Here is a 15,133-nt window from a genome sequence, read left to right as displayed (position 1 = left end):
TTTTTTTTTTGAGGCAGAGTCTCACTCTGTCGCCGGGGCTGGAGTGCAGTGGCCCGATCTCAGCTTACTGCAAGCTCCGCCTCCCGGGTTTACGCCATTCTCCTGCCTCAGCCTCCCGAGTAGCTGGGACTACAGGCGCCCGCCACCTAGAGACGGGGTTTCACCGTGTTAGCCAGGATGGTCTGGATCTCCTGACCTCGTGATCCGCCCGTCTCGGCCTCCCAAAGTGCTGGGATTACAGGCGTGAGCCACCGCGCCCGGCTATCCATGTTTCTTTTGAGTAAAACTTTTCTGTGTTTTGTGCAGAGATCTGCTTATCTTTTTTTTTTTTTTTTTGAGACGGAGTCTCGCTGTGTTGCCCAGGCTGGTGTGCAATGGTTGTGATCTGGACTCACTGCAACCTCTGCCTCCCAGGTTCAAGCATTTATCGTGCCCTCAGCCTCCTGAGTAGCTGGAATTACAGGTGCGCGCCACCATGCCCATCTAATTTTTTTGTGTTTTTTTGTAGAGACGGGGTTTCACCTTGTTGGCCAGGCTGGTCTCAAACTCCTGGTCTCAAGTGATCAGCCTGCCTCGGCCCCCCAGAGTTCTGGGATTACAGGTGTGAGCCACCACGCCCGGCCTGCTCATCCATTTTTCATAGCCACATAAAATCAGAGCAGTTGTCTGTCATTGTCCTTCCTGGTTATTTAGCAAAGGCTGCATGGTTGTGAGTCAAGTCCTTGTTCAGAGCTGGGTCTTCAGTGCCCTCCAGGCTCCATCCACCCGCCTGGCTTCCCGGGTTGCTGTGTCCCGCGCTGGCGCTGCTGTTGCTCGGCTGTGTGTGCTGTTCCCGGAGAGGCTCCGGGACCCTGGGCTAGTGAGCCTCCTCCTCCCTACCTGTAGGTCACCCTCAGAGTCCAGCTCGGAGTCCCGCTCCCGCTCCCGCTCCCCGACCCCAGGCCGCGAGGAGAAGATCACGTTCATCACCAGTTTTGGAGGCAGCGATGAGGAGGCAGCCGCAGCTGCTGCTGCCGCAGCCGCATCAGGGGTCGCCACAGGGAAGCCCCCCGCGCCTCCCCAGCCTGGCGGCCCCGCCCCAGGACGTAATGCCAGCGCCCGGTCGGTAACGCTCTCGCTGCCCGCCCTACGCCCCGGTCACCATTGGGGGGACCCGGGGCAGAGGGGGGCCGCGGCTCAAGCCTGCGCTGACCGGCCCTCCGTGCCCCGCCTGCAGCCGCCGCTCCTCTTCCTCATCCTCCTCCTCTTCCGCCTCGAGGACCTCCAGCTCCCGCTCCAGCTCTCGCTCCAGCTCCCGCTCACGCCGTGGCGGGGGCTACTACCGTTCCGGCCGCCACGCCCGCTCCCGGTCCCGCTCCTGGTCCCGCTCCCGCTCCCGCTCCCGGCGCTACTCCCGGTCCCGTAGCCGTGGCCGGCGGCACTCAGGTGGGGGCTCCCGAGATGGACACCGCTACTCCCGCTCGCCCGCCCGGCGTGGTGGTTACGGGCCCCGGCGCAGAAGCAGGTGTGTGCGGCTGGGCGTGGGCGGGAGGGCCTGGGGAGCGCGGGCTTCGATCTTGGGGAGAAGGTGCTCAGAGGGAGGAAACCTGGCCACCTGGCTCAGAGAACACCCCATCTGAGGGGACAGGCACAGGCCACTGCTCTTCCGCAGGAAGCCCTTGGTTGGAAAGGGCAAGGCATAGGTGTTTGCGTACGCATCCTGGCGGCAGTGGAGGTGGAGCCTAGCCCGTTTTCCACAGCAGGGTGTGGAGAGGAGACTGTGTATCTCTCTCTCCTCAGGAGACTGTCTTTGCTGTCAGGGGTTCCAGGTCCAGGGGAATAGAAGCGCATGGGCGCTCTAGGGTATTCTGTAGCTTGAAGGGACGGGTCCGGGTCTTGAGGGCTGGGAAACTCCTTGGTGGGGGTGCGTTCCTGTGTGGCCAGGAGCGGATGGGGAAGCGAGTGGAAAAAATCAAGATAGCTCATTGGCCTGGCGCGGTGGCTCACACTTGTAATCCCAGCACTTTGGGAGGCTGAGGCAGACGGATCTCCAGAGCTCAGGAGTTCGAGACCACCCTGGGCAACATGGTGAAAACCCGTCTCTACTAAAATACAAAAAATTAGGCCAGGCACGGTGTTTCACGCCTGTAATCCCAGAACTTTGAACCGGGGAAGCAGAGGTTGCAATGAGCTGAGATCGTGCTACTGCACTTCAGCCTGGTGACAGAGCGAGACTCCGTCTCAGAAAAAAATAAAATAGCTGGGCATGGTGGCGTGCGCCTGTAGTCCCAGCTATGCAGGAGGCTGAGGCACAAGAATTGCTTGAACCCCGCAAGCGGAGGTTATAGTGAGCTAAGATTGTGCCACTGCACCCCAGCTTGGGCTACAGAATGTGACTGCGTCTCAAGGAAAAAAAAAAAAAAAAGACATTTCATTTTGGGGAACACACGATGAGAGGCCAGCTCTAGGAATGGTTTAGAAAATAAAGTCACCTGGGGACTGGTCCACCCCCTTCCGGTCTCCTTGCCTGTTGGGGTCAGGACTGCTCTTGGAAGGGCAGCGACGCTGGGTCGGTGGGAGCATAGCCTGCAGGGCACCTGCCCGAGTGTAGAGTCCCTGGGCCTCTGCTTCTGTAAAATTGCAATAATAGCATCCGCTTCTCTGGGCTGTTAGAAGTGTAACAGGTAAACCCATGTAAGGTGTTTAGGACAGGGCTGGTGCTAAGTGCCGTTAATATCGTCAGCATCATTACCTGCATTATTGTAGCACTGATCACCATGTCAGCTGCCTGTAGGGTCTGGCAGGTAAAGTAGAGGGGCCAGGTAGAGATCCTGCTGACCTGGCAAGCACGTGTTCCCTCCACTGGGGGTGTTGACCGCTCAACAGCAGGTCTAGTGTCACCTAGTCTTTCTAGTTCTCAGGAGAAGTTGAGGGTCTGGATTTTTAGAGGATAGCTGTTGTTTTCTTTTCTTTGTTTTGAGACAGAGTCTCGCTGTGTCACCCAGGCCGGAGTGCAGTGGCACGATCTCGGCTCACTGCAACCTCCACCTCTTGGGTTCAAGTGATTCTCCTGCCACAGCCTCCGAAGTAGCTGGGATTACAGGCGCACACCACCACACCCGGCTAATTTTTGTATTTCTAGTAGAGACTGGGTTTCACTGTGTTGGCCAGGCTGGTCTTGACCTCCTGACCTTGTGATCCACCCACCTTGGCTTCCCAAAGTGCTGGGATTACAGGCGTGAGCCACCGCGCCTGGCCCTTGTTTTCTTAATAATGACAACAAATTTTAATTTTATAAAAATTTCATTCAAAAATTAGCCGGGCATGGTGGTGCATGTCTGTAATCCCAGCTACTCGGGAGGCTGAGGCAGGAGAATTGCTTGAACCCAGGAGGCGGAGGTTGCGGTGAGCTGAGCTGTTGCACCACTGCACTCTAGCCTGGGTGACAGACTCTGTCTCAAAAAAAAAAAAAATGAGAGCCCCAAGCAGAGTTAATGTGTGGCCCAGAATTGGCTTCCGGGTCATATATTCCTTGTAGCTTACCCAGAGCAATGACAGGAGAAAGAGTTGGAGGGCAGGTGGGACCTGGGCACATCTTGCATGCCAGCCTGAGAGTGTCCGGAGCAGGGAGAGGATGGGGTTCCACATCCCCAGATTAGAACTTGTGGGTCTGTGCTGAGACTGGTAGAGGACAAGGGGTGGTCCCCACTGCTATCAAGACCCTGGACACAAGCAGGATGAGGAGGTGGGTGAGGGTGTAGATGAGGTCACCATGGAACACCATTGTGCCTGAGTTGGACACGGCTCATAAAGGGGGAGCCAGCCATCCCTCCCAGAGCTCCCCTCTCAAGAAGTTGGCAAGTGGGTGTCTAGTGAGGGAGAGGTGACACAGGCCAGGCAGGACTCATGATGGCAGGACTGCCCTTAGGCTGAGTGTATCTAGAACGCCATCTCTGTAGCCAGAGGGAGGCCAGAGTGCTGCTTCGGGACATTTCGGAGAGAGAGTAGCAGGAGAGGAGTCAAGCCCCTCACCCCGGGCCTTGCAGGAAGGAGGACTGTAGATCCGGAGCCAGGGTGGGGTGCGGTTGGGGTCCCTGGAGCCTCACAGTCCTTCTCCCGCCCTGCTGCATCCCCAGGAGCCGCTCCCACTCAGGGGACCGCTACAGGCGGGGCGGCCGGGGCCTCAGGCACCACAGCAGTAGCCGCAGCCGCAGCAGCTGGTCCCTTAGTCCGTCTCGCAGTCGCAGCCTGACTCACAGCCGCAGCCACAGCCCCAGCCCCAGCCAGAGCCGTAGCCACAGCCGCAGCCGCAGCCGCAGCCAGAGCCCCTCGCCATCACCCGCAAGAGAGAAGCTGACCAGGCCGGCCGCGTCCCCTGCTGTGGGCGAGAAGCTGAAAAAGTGAGCAGGGAGGGTCTGGAGGAAGAGGGCTGCCAACCTCAGGTGGGGAGGGCGAACGTCACCGTTTTCTTTTTGGGGAAACAGCCCTACCCCAGGAAGTCTGGGTGCCGGGGTATAGCCCTGGCTTGGGAGGGTGGATTTCAGGGGGACACAGCCCTGGCCTGGGGGGTCTGAGGAGGACACACCAAATCCTGGAGGATCTGCACAGTCAGAACCTTGTTCTTGATGAGGGTCAGAAGGGGCCAGGGCCCAGTCTTACAGGTTCTGTGGGGTCTGAGAGGGACATGGTCGTACCCTGGGGTCTCAGAAGGCCCATGACTTGGCCACCTGGTCTGAGGGCAGTGCTGAGGCTGGGGTCAGAGGTGGCAGCTGTCCTTTCCCCTTCCCAACCATGTCCTCTGGCCCTGCCCCCACCCAGGACCGAACCTGCCGCTGGTAAAGAGACAGGAGCTGCCAAAGTCAGTAAGAATTTGGAACTCGCCCGTCTAATTCCCGTCAGCAGCAGTGCCCAAGAGCTGGGCCTGGTGGGCCTGCAGGGGGGCCCGGGTGGGCTGGGAGATCCAGCCCCAGGGACTGGGAGGGGAGGGGAAGGGTCTGCCCCCAAGAGAACCATGTCCCTCTTCCCTCCTCACTGTACACTGGGGCTCCATCTGTCACTGAGCCTCTGGGAGCTTCAGGGCTGTCCACAGCCTGCCCCTCCTCCCCACGTCGTTCCCTGCCCCCCCGCCCCAAAAGCCCCAGGCTCTTGGCTGAGGTGGGTTGTGGGAGCTCTGGGACACCCACCCCCTCTCCCACCTCTTCTCCCCCCTCCCCAGCCCAAGCTGACGCCTCAGGAGAAGCTGAAACTGAGGATGCAGAAGGCGCTGAACAGGCAGTGTATGTTCTGCCCCGTCCCTCCAGGGTTTCACAGCTCTTCCCTTTGGCAGTGGGAGCAAGGAGACCCAGCACCACCTCGGGAGGCCTGGCCCTTCCCTGGAGAGTCTGCGCAGGCGCGGAAGTGCTCTGGGGAGGAGTGGGTTTGCATCAGTTCTGCTGCCGCCGTGCTGAGGCCTTTGCAGTCAGGTTGACCTGTCTGAGCTCAGCCTCGTTTTAGAGAGTGGGGCTCTTGCCGGGCGCGGTGGCTCACGCCTGTAATCCCAGTACTTTGGGAGGCCAAGGTGAGTGGATCACGAAGTCAGGAGATCGAGACCATCCTGGCTAACACGGTGAAACCCCATCTCTACTAAAAATACAAAAAATTAGCCAGGCATGGTGGCCGGCTCCTGTAATCCCAGCTACTGGGGAGGCTGAGGCAGGAAAATGGCGTGAACCCGGGAGGCGGAGCTTGCAGTGAGCTGAGATCTCGCCACTGCACTCCAGCCTGGGCAACAGAGGGAGACTCCATCTCAAAAAAAAGAAAAAGAGCAGGGCTCTTAAGGGCACCCCTCAGCCACTGTATATCTTCCTCCCTACAGTCAAGGCGGATAAGAAGGCGGCACAGGAGAAGATGATCCAGCAGGAGCATGAGCGGCAGGTGAAGTGGGGAAGGGAGGGCTGGGGTGACGGGTAGGTGCTGGCCTGGCCACGTCCTCATAGCCCTGTCTGCTGCAGGAGCGGGAAGACGAGCTTCGAGCCATGGCCCGCAAGATCCGGATGAAGTAAGACCTTGCCCCTCCCTGTCCCATGGCCACACCTCCTGCTCCTGGGCTTCCTGGCCTTCCCACCACGGGCTCTTGGCTCGAGCCCTGCCCAGCTCCCTGTGGGTGGATGAAAGGCAGAGCCCTGCCTGGCCCTCAGGGCCGTACCCCACCGCCTCTCTTGCTCCTCTTCCTGAATTTCCTCCCTCCATTTCGGCCTGCCTCCCGCCACCACAACCTCGTCCCAGCTCTTCCAGCCTCCAAGTGCCAGTCACCTTTGCTGTTCTGTTGGCCTGGCAAGCTGTTCCTGATACCCCTTCCCCACCCACCCACTGCCATGGGTCTTTCTCCTGTCCCAGCCTGTTCATCTCCTAAGTGGAGACAGAGTCATTGTCTCACCTCACAGGCTGTTGGGGGGATTTGACAAGATCAAGGCCAGGCACGGAGAAGGCACCCAGTAGATGTAGCCATTGGGTTGCCAAGCCTGGCCACTGTGACGGAGACCATTTCAGCACTCAGTGTGTGCAGGTGCCCCAGTGCGGCAGGAAATGATGGGACTATCCTGCCTCCCTCTGTTCACAAGGCTTTCCTAGGCAGGGGGCTGGGATTCCAGTCAGCTCCGCCAGCTGGGGTCCCTCTGAACCCCGGGCCCCCTTTCCAAGCAGGGATTGGTGGCAGTACCGGCCCCCTTGGTTTATTGTCTTCCTCAGAGTAGGGTGTCGGAAGCACCTGCCCTCCCTGAGTTCAGTGTGTCCAGTGTTCTCGGCCAGATGCTAACGCCATGCCTTTGCAGGGAGAGGGAACGCCGAGAGAAGGAGAGAGAAGAGTGGGAACGCCAGTACAGCCGGCAGAGTCGCTCACCCTCCCCCCGATACAGTGAGTGTCCCCACCTGGCTGGAGGGCTCTGGGGCTTTAAAGAAAAGTGTCAAGCAGGGTTACAAAAAAAAAATAGTACGTGTTCCACATTAGCCTTCCAGAAATGAAAGCTCTTAAGACACACACACGTACACACACATTGCTTTAGTCACAAGGTGATTGCAGAAATTAGAAGTGCTCATTCCGGCGTGGGCTGGTGAGGGGCACAGATCGCAGCCACTGGACTCTCTGGAAATGTCCCCTCATTTGGAGACAACCCCTGAAGTTCAGTTTTGAGGACCTCACCCCGGGTCAAGGAAAAGGCCCTGACCCTGGATGTTTGCTTGCTCTTCATCTCCTCTTTTCTTTCCAGGTCGAGAATACAGCTCTTCTCGAAGGTAAGGAAGCCCAAGACCCTCCACTTTCTGGGAAGTGACACTTGTCCTTTGATGGGAGGTCCTGGCTCTCATTCCTCCAGCCTCACCCTGTACCCACCTCCCGTTGGAGGGGCTGGTCTCATCACTTGGGGAACATCCCTCCCTCCACAGACAAGTGCTCCGATCACTGAAGCCTCCATGGCCCCAGGTGTGTTGATGTGTATACACCCCATTCTCACGGCCCCTCCCTTTCTCCTTCCAGGCGCTCAAGGTCCCGATCCCGAAGCCCCCATTACCGACATTAGGCAGAAGAGGGAGGGGTGGGGAGGACAAGGGGGTGGGGTAAGGGGCTGAAGCTGTGATGCTGCTGGTTTTATCTCTAGTGAAATAAAGTCAAAAGTTATTTAATTCCCATCACCTGCCTCAGTGTCATCTGTGTGATTGGTGCAGGGCTCTCCCACCCCAGGGCCCACTGGCCAGCAGAGCCAGCTGGGAGGGTGCTTGGGTTTACAGGCCAGGTGCCAGTGCTGCCTGTGTGGCACATCTTGCCCACATCTGATGGCTAAGTGGCAGGCCCCTGTTCATCAGAACCTGCCATGGCTCAGTGAGGCCTGCTCAGGAGGCCAGGGCACAGTCCCAAGGGAGAGGGCCCAGACCTGCCCGCAGGTGTGGACACAGGGTGTCGGCCCAGCATGTCCCGCATGGGCCCCTTTGCCTGGGGCCTCTGGCGACAGGTCCAGGCCTCTCCCCGCCCTCGCCTTGGCCCCTGCCCTGGCCTCGCCCGCACCAGGAACTGGGAGTGCGGCTTTCTGTGCCAATCCTGCTGCGCCGCAGGCACTGGGGGCTGGCCGTTCCCTCACCCCCTCACTCCAAACCGGTCTGTCCAGCCGTCCACCCCAAGGAGGGGAAGCCTCCTGCCCCACCTCAGCACCCCAAGAAAGCCAGAGTCCAAACGAGTGTAAATAAAAGGGGAAATTTACTTGGAAAAGGGGGCAAAAACAGGAGGTCAACAAGTGTTGGTGGCGGTGCCAGGGACAGTGGCGGCCTTTCCTGGGCTCAGGCCTCCCCGGCCGCCTCCGGGTGCTTCTGCCGGAGATGTTTGTCCAGGGTGGCTCGCAGGCCGAAGGGCACATGGCAGTGAGGGCACTCGAAGCGGGTGCTGCCAGGCGTCATGCCGTGCATGCGGCGGTGGCGGTTGAGCTTGCTGCTCTGGGCGCAGGCGTAGTTGCAGAGCTCACAGGTGTAGGGGCGCTCCCCGGTGTGCGAGCGCCGATGCACCGTCAAGTTGCTGCTGTTGGTAAAATGCTTCCCACAGAACTCACAGCTGCCCCCGGGCCCACGGCTCTTGCCCCCTGACTTGGGCATCTTTTTCGGTGATGCCTTCTGGCTGTTTGCAGGGTCAGTTCTCTGTTCTGTGGTGATGGCTCCCCAAGTGTCTCCACCAGGGCCGGCTTGAGCCCCACTGCCAGGAGCCCCGGGTTCTTGGACACCTGCTGTGGCGGCGGCTCCAGCCCCCTCACCACTGCTGCATGGGAGGGTGCTGGCGGGGGCAGCGGCATGGGCAGCCGGCTCCGGAGGGGCCGCAGAGGTCTGCTCCTGGCTGGTGTCGGCCATGAGGGGGCTCTGGGGCGGCACCTGCCGGTGGGTCTTCTTGTGGCGGTTGAGCTTGCTGCTTTGGGCGCAGGCATAGGGACACTGGTCGCAAGCATAGGGCCGCTCGCCTGTGTGCGAGCGCATGTGCACCTTGAGGTTGCTGAAGGAGCTGAGGGTCTTCTTGCACACGGGACAGGTGGGGCTCCGCCGGGTGAGGCCGCTGCTACTTGCACGGGGGCTCTTGGCCTCAGCTGCTGGCCCCACCACTGCCGACACGGCTGCGGCCACCTCGGCCAGGCCCAGGAGCGGGGCCTCCGGGGCCTCTGATTCTGTCTGGTAGATGGACAGTCCGTGGTCCCACTGGGCGTGACGCAGCAGCTTCCAGGCCACTGTGAACTGTTTGCCACAGCGCAGGCAGCTCAAGGCCTTTCGCTCCTCTCGTTCTGGTAAGAAAAAGAGGCAGAGTGTTAGTGCGGAGAGGAAGGAGTCATGGGGGTTGCAGTTCACAGCTGCCAGCTGGACACCTTCTGTGGGACAGGCACTCCTGCAGGGGCCAAGGACTTGGCAGTAACAAGACACACGCACTCCGGAAGGACAAGGAAGCTGATGCTCAGAGGAGTGGACACGAAAAATCTGTGGAGTGGGTGCTGAGTACCTGAGGCTTTGTGTTTGAAAACCATTTTTTTTTTTTGGAGACAGAGTCTCGCTCTGTTGCCTGGGCTGGAGTGCAATGGCGGATCTTGGCTCAATACAAGCTCTGCCTCCTGGGTTCACGCCATTCTCCCGCCTCAGCCTCCTGAGTAGCTGGGATTACAGGCGCCCGCCACCATGCCCGGCTAATTTTTGTATTTTTATTAGAGACAGGGTTTCAACGTGTTAGCCAGGATGGGAAAACCATTTTTTTAAAGATAGTCTCACTCTGTCACCCAGGCTGGGGTGCGGTGGTGCAATCTCAGCTCACTGCAACCTCCACCTCCCGGATTCAAGCTATTCTCATGCCTCAGCCTCCCGAGTAGTTTGGATTACAGGCGCCTGCCACCACGCCTGGCTAATTTTTGTATTTTTAGTAGAGATGGGGTTTCACCATATTGGCCAGGCTGGTCTCAAACTCTCCACCTCAAGTGATCCTCCCACCTTGGCCTCCCAAAGTGCTGGGATTACAGGCCTGAGCCACTGCGCTAGGCCATGTGTTTGAAAACCTTTTGAAAAGTTAAGTTGGCTGGGCGCAGTGGTTCAAGCCTGTAATCCCAACACTTCGGGAGGCCAAGGCAAGCGGATCACGAGGTCAGGAGATCAAGACCATCCTGGCTAACATGGTGAAACCCTGTCTCTACTAAAAGTACAAAAAATTAGCCGGGCCTGTAGTCCCAGCTACTTGGGAGGCTGAGGCAGGAGAATGGCGTGAACCCAGGAGGCGGAGCTTGCAGTGAGCCGAGATCGCGCCACTGCACTCCAGCCCAGGCAACAGAGTGAGACTCTGTCTCAAAAAAAAAAAAAGTTACGTTAATTCAGTGAGCGCTTCCTACATGCTAGGTGCTGAGCCATGGCTCATAGCCCAGCTTTCCCTCAGGACAGGAAAATAAGATCTCCATTTTCCAGATAGGAAAACTGAGGCACAGAGAGGCATTTTCCCGGGGTGGCACAGCTTGGAAGGGGTAAAGCTGGGATTTCAATCCAGACTACTGGGGGAGGGGGAGAGGGCAGAACGAGGCTTGCTTTTTTTTGCTTTAAATTTTGAATTTAGTATTTTTTAAAGAGACGGGGCCCTGCTACGTTGCCCAGACTATTCTTGAACTTATGGCCTGAAGTAATCCTTGCACCCCAGCCCCTCAAAGTGCTGGGATTACAGGCATGAGCCACCATGTCCAGCTGGGAACAGAGGTTTTTGAATAAGATTTTTGGTTTAGGTCGGGCTCAGTGGCTCATATCTGTAATCCCAGCACTTTGGGAGGCTGAAGCGGGTGGATCTCTTGAGGTCAGGGGTTTGAAACCAGCCTGGCCAACACGATGAAACCCTGTCTCTACTAAAAATACAAAATAGCCAGGCGTGGTGACGGGCACCTGTAATCCCAGCCACTTGGGAGGTTAAGGCAGGAGAATCGCTTGAACCCAAGAGGCAGAGGTTGCAGTGAGCCAAGATCCTACCACTGCACTCCAGCCTGGGTGACAAAAGCGAGATTCTGTCTCAAAAAAAAAAATAAATAAAATAAAAGGAATTTTGGTTTAATAACAATAATTTTTAAAGTAATTGAGATAGCCGGGCGTGGTGGCTCATGCCTGTAATTCCAGCACTTCAGGAGGCCGAGACAGGCGGATCACCTGAGGTCAGGAGTTTGACACACTAGCCTGGTCAACATGGTGAAACCCTGTCTCTACCAAAAATACAAACACTCGCCAGCCACGGTGGTGCACGCCTGTAGTCCCAGCTACCTGGAGGGCTGAGGCCGAATCACTTGAACCTGGGAGACGGAGGTTGCAGTGAGCTGAGATTGTGCCACAGCACTCTAGCATGGGTGACAGAGTAAGACTCCGCCTCAAAATAATAATAATAATAATGGGGATAGCTACAGAGAAAGCTTAGTGGCCACATAGTAAACAGGTGGTAGTGACCTGGGTTCCCCACCCTCTACATGGATCTCAAATTCACAGCCCCCAAACCTGAACTTGGATTTTTATCTGGACCTTTGGGGTACTCTCAGAGGACACTTCCTAGCTGAACTGCCTTTCCATTTTTCAAATTCTAGAGTCTTGCATGAGACAACCTTTGTGATATAACCAGTCCCGGGTGAAGAACACAGGCCTGGCCTGCATTCAAATGCAGACTTCTCTGCTCCCTAGTTGTGTGACCTTGGGCAAGACATAGTCCTCTGTGTGCCTCAGTTGCTAGAATTCAGGGACCCTAGAGATCCCCTCCCTTTCAAGGGTGGCTGTGACCTCGCTTGGGGGAATGGTTGAGAGCTTAGGTCCACATAAGCGCTCAAACTGCAGAGCCTGTGAAACCAAGGTGTCCACGATTCTCCAAGCCCTGCAGTGGTTTGTTCCAGCAATTCTATCACAGCCCCTCGCTCGCTCGCTCACTCACTCACTCGCCAGGCCACTCTCCATGCTCCAACTCTAAAGCCGATTCAATCAGTCACAAGCCCCCTCCTCTCTCCCACCACTAGACCCTCCCTGGCCCAACCCTAAATAATTCCACTTCTCAAAAGTCTCAGGAGGGCAAGGGGCGGGGGCTGGAAATTAGGTTTGGATTAAGCCCTGCAGCCAACACTGACCAAAAGCTCACCGAGGGTCAAGTGCCATGTGAAGGATTTTAATTCCCTCCCAAGAGGAGGAACCCTGGTGTCCAGCACCCGGGAGCTCGCTCAAACCAGGGGATTCCCACCACGCAGTGCTGGGAGATTCCATCACCAAGGGAAGCCAGAAGCCCCTTCCCTGGCTCCGAACAGTTAGCTGTACTAGCACCTCAATCAGAATTGACAGACAGGAGGAGGTGGCAACCTCCCCATTCCAGCTGGCCTCCACTCCCCCTCCCCCCGGGCCACTGCCCTCCCCAGAGGTCCCCCCCTACTGCCACCCTGGTCCAGCCACCTGGCCAGTTATTTCTGGCCAAGGGGAAGGAGAAGTGAAACCAGGTTGGGGTGTGTGTGTGGGGGGCAAAATCCCGGGCTAGTCTTCTGGGGCTGGCCACACCCTGTAGGCGGCCCCCTCCTTCCCTGCCCAACCCCCCTTGCCCCCACTTCCCACCACCACCACTAGTCCCTGCCTCAGGACGGGCAGGCCCTGGCCACGCCTAGGCTGCACTCGATGGGAAGCGAGAAAGGGGAAGTAGTGCTCAGTGCCCTCCCGTCCAGCCCAGTCCCTCTCCAGCAGGAAGCCTGGCCCTTGAACTTGAGAGGGGGACTGCACCCGGCTTTACTCACCTGAGCCCTGGCCGCCGCTGGGGCCTCTGAAGAGCTGACAGCCCAGCTTCTTGTGGTCCATGAAGGCAGTGATGGCCTCCAACGGGAAGGTCTGCAGGCAGCGGCCGCAGGTCAACAGATCTGGGTGTTTGTCGGTCCAGGGCTGGCGGTCTGCAGGGAGGAAGCGGGTGGTGAGCGTGGGGTGGGGCCAGGATGGGGCTGAGGGTGCCGAAGGAGAGGGGAAACCGAAGGTCAGAAGGGAGCCTGGGGGGCAGGACCGGGCGAAAGAGATAAGGCAGGGCGAGGGGCCCATGCCCAAAGGGAGGGGTCCCACCCGAGGGTCAAAGGTAAGGGAGGCTGGGCCCAGGGCCCGGGGCGCTCACCAGGAAGGTTCGGGGTCAGCGGTGTCCACAGAGTCCACGGGTTCCGCGCGCCGAGGGCGAGAAGGGCGGCCCCGGCGGGCATGGGGCCAGAGGAGTGGTGGGGTTCGCCGCCGAACCGCCCCGCCGAGGACACCTCCTTCGGGGAGAAGGACCCCAGCCTTGGGGCCTGTTGGGGCCGCGCGTCTGGCTCGGGCTTGAGTTCGATGACGAGGTCCTGCATTTCCATCTCGTCGTCCGGGTTGGCTGCGGGCGCGGGCTCTACTCGGCGGGGCGCGCTGCCGGCCTTGCGGCGGGACATGAGTCGCGGGCCGGGCGAGCGGGCGAGCGGGCGGGCGGGCGGAGGACGCACAAGCGGAGGACGCGCGGACCGTGCGCGCTCAGGTGAGTGACTGCGGCGACCCGCTGCGAACTCTTACACGTGCTGGCCGGGCCCGTGGCTCCGCCTACCAGGGCGGGGCCTGATGGGAGGGGACCAAGCCGCGCTGCTGGGGCCCTGCCGGCGGCCTAACTCAATCTAGGCAGTGCCCCCTGTGCTTGGCTTAGTGACCAAATTTAATCACACCGAATTCCCACAAGGCATTGAAACAGCTATCCCTGATCCCATTTTAGGGCGGGTGAAACTGAGGCACGGGATGCCCACACACACCTCCAAGCGAGAAAATAGTCGGTCACGTTTGTTATTAGGTGCTTAATAGTAATCTGGGCTATTCCATTAAATTCATTACAATAAAAATTCATTTTGCAAGCATTCACTGAGTGCCTCCTGTGTGCCAGACTCTGTTTGAAGCACTGGGAATACAGGAGGGAACAAACAGACGATAATGTTTGCCTGCACGGAGTTTAGACGGTGGGAGAAGACACTATAAACATAATTATGTAAAATATAGATGGCCCTTGATGATGACCAGTGCCATGGAGCAAAAGAAAGCTGGAAAGGCGGAGAGGGTTACTGGGGTTGAGGGATTCAATTTTCTCCCCTGTGCTGGGAAAGGGCATGGTGGATCTGAGGTTGGAGGGAAGGAAGCCAGCTAGTGGACCTGGGCATTGAGGAATTACAAGGAAAGGGAGAGGCAATACGGGTTGGGAATTGAGTTCAGTGAAAAAATGGGGGCAGATCCAAGCAATCTTTTGATCGCTTTAAGGTCTTTTGGTTTTCCTGAGACTGGAGCCTTGGGAGGGTTTTGAGCAGAGGAGGACTGTAATCATACACATCAACTCTGTTCCTAGACCAGGAGTCGCCATTAAAATCAAATAGCCAAGCAGTTCACCTGCCTCCACTCCGCCTCCTTGAACTTCCCTCCCCTAAGCAGTTCTCTCTGCTCACTGTTTGAAGTGGCATTGACACCCTGCCCCACCCTCAATCCCTGATGAGTATTCTTTTCTTCCTGGCACCGACCGCATGGCAGTATAGAACTGCTTGTGGACTGTCCTCTCCCCCACCCAATGCAAGCCCCCTGAGGTCAGGGCCAGAACTGGTCCTCCCCCAGCTGTCCCCAGCCCAGATGCTGATTTCAGATGCTGATCTCTTGGAGTTCTGCATTGTTATTCAGGTCGGGGCTCCATTGTCCTCCTGAGAGCAGAGGGCCCTGACCAACAGTATCTAAAGTAGCCCCACCCTGCTGAAGGCCTTGCAAATTACACTCCATGACCTCCATCTGTCCCCAGTTCCCTCTTGGATCTCACTTCTCCATCTGTCAAAGGAGGTAGGGCAGGTTGGAACTAGAAGGTTATCTGAAGTGGTTTCTTCTTCAATCCTGCCTCCTCTGATCACCCTTTTTTTAAAAAAAGTAATTTTTAAATTTTCAAAAAACAATTTTTTTTAAATAGAGACAGGGACTTGCTTTGTTGCCCTGGTTGGTCTGAAACTCTTGGCTTGAAGCGATCTTCCTGCTTCAGCGTCCCAAAGTGCTGAGATTACAGATGTGAGACACTGCACTCAGCCTCAGACCACCCAATTTTAAGTTCCATGGAACTCAGCCACCCACTATCCCATTGCCCTTATTTTACTCTTTTTTTTTTTTTTTTTTTTTT

The 15,133-nt window shown here is 57.6% G+C and overlaps 2 protein-coding genes across 2 annotated transcripts in view; one reads left to right on the top strand and one right to left on the bottom strand.

Moving 5' to 3' along the window:
• The window catches only part of CLASRP (CLK4 associating serine/arginine rich protein), an 18,293-nt gene extending 10,649 nt beyond the window's left edge, over positions 1-7,644 (top strand). The window contains 10 exon segments of the mRNA XM_017874281.1: positions 886-1,101; positions 1,217-1,504; positions 4,116-4,379; positions 4,798-4,837; positions 5,195-5,255; positions 5,834-5,892; positions 5,970-6,016; positions 6,789-6,871; positions 7,224-7,248; positions 7,490-7,644. Of these exon segments, the coding sequence (XP_017729770.1) occupies positions 886-1,101; positions 1,217-1,504; positions 4,116-4,379; positions 4,798-4,837; positions 5,195-5,255; positions 5,834-5,892; positions 5,970-6,016; positions 6,789-6,871; positions 7,224-7,248; positions 7,490-7,532 (1,126 nt within the window). The 3' untranslated portion in view covers positions 7,533-7,644.
• Positions 7,645-8,186: 542 nt separating this feature from the next.
• Positions 8,187-14,535, bottom strand: ZNF296 (zinc finger protein 296). Its single transcript, XM_017874382.1, has 3 exons — positions 13,103-14,535; positions 12,741-12,890; positions 8,187-9,263 (listed from the first exon to the last, which is right to left on the bottom strand). The coding sequence occupies exons 1-3, from the start codon at positions 13,398-13,400 to the stop codon at positions 8,284-8,286; spliced, it is 1,428 nt and encodes a 475-aa protein (XP_017729871.1). The 5' UTR covers positions 13,401-14,535; the 3' UTR covers positions 8,187-8,283.
• Between the last annotated feature and the right edge of the window lie 598 nt (positions 14,536-15,133).

The sequence above is a fragment of the Rhinopithecus bieti genome, unplaced genomic scaffold (assembly GCF_001698545.2).
Source record: "Rhinopithecus bieti isolate Rb0 unplaced genomic scaffold, ASM169854v2 scaffold_7888, whole genome shotgun sequence".
Lineage (NCBI taxonomy): Eukaryota > Metazoa > Chordata > Mammalia > Primates > Cercopithecidae > Rhinopithecus > Rhinopithecus bieti.
The sequence above is the reverse complement of the archived record's forward strand: the minus strand, read 5'-3'. Positions and strand labels throughout refer to the sequence as shown.

Coding starts and splice junctions, on each gene's coding strand:
- ZNF296 (XM_017874382.1), bottom strand. CDS start 13,400: ATGTCCCGCCGCAAGGCCGGCAGCGCGCCCCGCCGAGTAGAGCCCGCG. Junction 12,891..13,102: donor GCTGACCCCGAACCTTCCTG/GTGAGCGCCCCG, acceptor TCCTCCCTGCAG/ACCGCCAGCCCTGGACCGAC. Junction 9,264..12,740: donor CAGCGGCGGCCAGGGCTCAG/GTGAGTAAAGCC, acceptor TTTTCTTACCAG/AACGAGAGGAGCGAAAGGCC.